Here is a 4,911-nt window from a genome sequence, read left to right on the forward strand (position 1 = left end):
GAGCTTATTTTTGAAATTATTCTTCACAAAATTTATAACTTGAGGTGAAATCCAATTCATGCATACCTCCACCCGTTACATATGCAAATCAAGTTTTTAATCTGTAAACTAACCAATCAGCACAAGCATATTCTTCACCAAAACACAGGGGCAAAAGTAATCAAGCCACAATGACCCCATCATCTCATCATTCATGTTTGCTGACGACAGCTTTGGAGTATTTTGCTTTAACCCAAAGAATTTTGATCCCTCATGTACCCTAGCATAGCAGATGTTACAGGCAATTAATCACATAGTAGTATATTATTAGGGGGGTTAGGATTTAATCAAAAGAAAGGCCGGCCAAAAATGTATATTTGCATAATTCTTAAAAAGAATTACATACTTGTAGGGTCATGGTTTCTATTGACCCTCCCTCTCTTTGTTATTGTAGATTATCAATCACGTGCAAAAAACTTCCGACGGGCCTTCCTTTTGCTCAAAATCATGCAACCCTATGTAAAATGTAAAGTGTAGATTACCTTGGCCCATATTTAGGGCCTGTTTCTTTTGAATTTTTTATCAAGAAATCACTTATTTTTTAAAAAATAAATCTATTTTGCAATATTTGCTTAAATTTTTTAAAATAATTAGTATCTGCACAAATTTTTTAAAATTATTTTGAAAAATCATTTTAAATAACTTCTGGAAATAATTTGATGTGATACATAAGAGAAAATATCATAAAAATACAAAAATATATGAAAATAGTATAAAATTTTAAAATAACTAAATGATAATCCTTTTTATTAGTGTAATGTTGTAACCAAATATAATAAATTTTAAACAAAAATTAATTATTTTTAATTCTAAACAAACGAGTCCTTAATTAAATATATGCAATAAATTTTATAACAAATTATTTTACTGTGTGATTTATTTATATGTTTCCGTACAATTATGAGGAAGTATATTTACAAAGTAAAACTTATAAGAAAAAAATGTTATTCATAATCTAAAAAATGTGATTTATTCCTCTAATTCTTAAAAAAAATTGTAATTCTTGAAATGAAATGAACAATTCAGACCAAAAAAATCTTGAAATAAGCAAACAGCAATCTATTCTCTTGCCCCTTGATTATGTGGAAGAAAAAACCTTTTAAGAGAAAGTTATGAACATGATTTTATTTTTCTGTTTAATATCCTCTTTTTGATACTTTTCATATTTTGTTTAATGTATGTTAAGCAGAGTAACAGAGATAATAACTTGCAAGAAATAAGGAGAAAAATCTTTTCCAAAATAATCAACCAATACAATAAGACATGCATGGGACTTGTTTTAAACTGTTTTTATTTTATTATTTTAAGAATTGGTATTTTGAAAAATATATTTTGAGAGTAAAAAATTAATGAAAATAGGAGCTTGTTTGGCAACCTGTTTTGAAAAGAGTTTTCTATTTTTCAGAATAAAAAAATAATAAAATTTATTTGATAATGTGTTTTCAAAAAATATTTTAGAGAATAAAAAATAAAACAATATTTTGGAGAACATAGAAATAAAAATATTTTTTAAGTGTTTTGAAATTATTATTATGGAGAAGAAGGGAGAATGAGAAAAACAACTATTTTTATTTTTTTTTAAACATGTTTTATAAAACACCAATTCTCAAAATCATAAAATAAAAATAATTTCAAATAGACTCTAGGTGTTTTTCATATTCTCTCTTTTTTTCTAGAACAATAATTTCAAAATATTTAAAAAGTATTTCTATTTTTATGCTTTTTAAAATAATATTTTATTTTTTCATTCTCTAAGATATTTTTTTAAAATACGTTATCAAATGATTTCTATTTTTATTTTTTATTTTAAAAAACAAAAAAACTATTTTTAGAACAAGTTACCAAATAAATCCATAGATTTTATTTATCTTTTTCACTCATTCACACAAACACACACACGTACGTATAACGAGAAATGATATCTAATTCTAGGCTTAGAATGTTGGGCTAGTCTTAAAACATTCAGCCGTTTTTCCTGACTTCAAAGGACCAGCTTGAGGATGTTTGAAATTTAAAAAATTATTTGTGCACTTTTGAACTCCGAAAGTTTTTTTTCCCTCAAAACACACACACACCTACACCTATAACATATCAAATTACGTGAGATTAAATTTTAAGATTGAACTTGAGGGCAATAGAAGCAAAATAAAAATGAAAAAAAAAAGGTAGAAACTAAAATGTATAATTGAACAATCAAAACCGAAAATTTTAATCTAACGGAAGAGGCTTGTATCTCCTGTGAGAAACTCAGATTTGAATCCCTTAACATTGTTTTTCTCTATCCACAATATTCAGAATCTCAGCCTTATTTACGTAGAATTGAAGACATTTCCTTAGTAGTATTTTAATTTACATGGAATAGGCAGAGAATTAGAATCAAAATTGTGATTTGACCAGTACCTATCAGAAACATTGGAAACACTAACCAACCATAGCGTTGCTTAAAATTAACATCTAATTTTCATCAGAAGGATCAAGCTATCAGTTTCAATTTCTTCCCTCTCACTGAACATAATTAGAATCATCATTCTGGTAAAACGAAGGCTTTAACACTTGCCACCATTCACAAGTGTTGGTAAAGTTAAATCTTAATGTTGGGTTCGCCACCAACAAAAGGATCCTCTTATAGGGCCGACAACTGAAATTCATATGATGGTGGAGCCATAATTATGTTCAATAGAACAGTTCTTTCTCAAACTCAGAAAGGAGAATGAAGAAAGAAGACGAAATAAATCTCCTGCACAAAAAGATATAAACCAAACATGGCACAAGCATCATCATCATCATACGTGAGCACCCTATGCTAAGAATGGAGGCTGACAGTATCAGAATAGAGGAGGTGAAAATGCAACCAAAATCTGAATAATGTATAAATAGATGCCAAGTACATGAACTGCAGAGTTTTTCTGTGCCCCGGGGAAAGAAATTTAAGGGCAAAAAACTAAAAAAAGAAATAGGGGGAAAAGGAACAGAGAGAGAAGATAGAGATGTTAACCAGTTCTTCTGATCCATATTGCTCAGCCATGAGTATTAACAGCCTCCCACAACAAATTCTTGACCACAGGGTTAGCCAGATCCCTGGCCTGCAGAGCAGCAGTTCTGAGAGTCCTAATGGTCCATCTGTTGGCTTCCAAGAACGACAAGCTCCTATAAGGCAAATTATGCTTCTTGCAGAGGTCAATCACCAAGGGAGAAACCTTCCTCAATTGGCACCTAGGAAGCCTTGGGAACAAATGGTGCTCAAGCTGAAAATTCAAGCCACCAAAGAACCAGTCCATCCAGCTAGAACAAGAGATATCCAATGTGCCACTAGTCTGCTTCTCAAACCAGTCATTACCATTTGGTGGCCCAACATATACATTAGCAGCAAAATGGTTCAGACAGAATTGAATGTGCTGAATGGACGTGACTGAGAAGCTAGCTAGCACAAACATGACCCTTTCAGGCCAATTTGGCAGGCAAAAAATCAGGAGAGGGAACCAGGTCCAGAACACAAGAATTCCCATTATGTTCAAGGCTCTATCTGGGACAGGGCGTTTTGAGAACAAAAGCAGAAACGTCTGAATGAACAGGTTAATCCTGCCCAGGCACATTACAGGGTAAAATGTCCAGTGCTGGTAACTGATAAGGAACCTGGACAGAGAATCAAACTTCAAGGTCCTACCATAGAAACGAGATGTCATGGAATTGAAGAAACGGGAAGATACAGCAAAAACAGGGATGTGTTGCAGATCAGGATCATAATCAAGACTATTGCAAGCAATGTGATGCGCATTGTGAGTCCACTTCCACCAGGCAATGCTTATACCAGTCAAGCAATTTCCAGAAATTATTTGAGCAAGTTTGTTATAACCCCGGCTGGACATCACCTCATAGTGACCAGAATCATGACCCACATACGCGCTTTGCATCCAAAGCAAACCCAACAACATAGCAGAACCCAAATGCGCCCACACGCTAGTGCATCTCAAAACACCATAGAGAACAACGAGGAACATGACAGCAACAAATGTGAGAGTATAACAAGTGACATGCCCTTTCTTTTCAAAAAGGCCCAATTTCGAAAACTCCGATGCGAGCCTCCTGTAATCTCTGGACACATCGGAAACCTGGAAATCCTCGAGGTAATACCCAGTGAAGAGCTTGTCCAGATATTTCCATGCGGTACCAGGATGATAGGCAACGAACGCATCGGTGACATCTTGGCCAGCAAGATTCAACAACGGAATATCCCCACCAGGATGCTCCTTAGCCCAACCTGTGACATCGTAAACCTTACCTTGCACGGAGATCCACAAATCCCCTGGCTTGTTGTGCCTTTTGAGCTCCTCGACGGTAATGTACTTCTTCTCAGCATCCATTGTGTCAGAAATATATAGCGGCAGAGAATGAGAAAAACAATATGGTTAAACGCAGCCAGAGATGGATAGGTTAACCTAATTCTGCTATGCAAGAGAACCCAAATCAAAGAAATCCCAAACTGGGATTTTGATTTGATCTGGTTGAGATCCCTCTCTGTCCCTCCCTCCCTCTTTATCTCCACTTTCACAGGCCTCTTTATTTGTCAAGAGTGCTTGAACGCCTTTAGGCTATATGTACGTTACAGCACGGGGGAAAATAAAAAGAAAGGTTCTGGCTTTGTTTAGCAACGAAGCTACCTTTGGAGTGCCAACAAAAGATGTGGTCGTCGCATTTGCAATTGCCTGGAAACTCGAGAGTCGAGGGAAAATGCGCTGGAAGGGAGGTCCACGTTACGTGGTTCAGTTACGAATCAACGGTCAGAGATGAGGTCACAGGACATTTAACGTGGACTGCCTTGTTGGGTATCTAAATGAGTACGAGACTTCCGAGATATTTTGTTCCAGGCTATTT

At 34.6% G+C, this 4,911-nt stretch overlaps 1 protein-coding gene across 1 annotated transcript; it reads right to left on the reverse strand.

Annotated features, from left to right (window-relative positions):
* Positions 1-2,879: 2,879 nt before the first annotated feature.
* Positions 2,880-4,687, reverse strand: LOC129310405 (delta(8)-fatty-acid desaturase 2). Its single transcript, XM_054952237.1, has one exon. It carries the CDS (start codon positions 4,398-4,400, stop codon positions 3,057-3,059), a length of 1,344 nt encoding a protein of 447 aa, XP_054808212.1. The 5' UTR covers positions 4,401-4,687; the 3' UTR covers positions 2,880-3,056.
* Between the last annotated feature and the right edge of the window lie 224 nt (positions 4,688-4,911).

Source organism: Prosopis cineraria, unplaced genomic scaffold (genome assembly GCF_029017545.1).
Source record: "Prosopis cineraria cultivar Desert tree isolate PC_DT_omini unplaced genomic scaffold, ASM2901754v1 PC5, whole genome shotgun sequence".
Lineage (NCBI taxonomy): Eukaryota > Viridiplantae > Streptophyta > Magnoliopsida > Fabales > Fabaceae > Prosopis > Prosopis cineraria.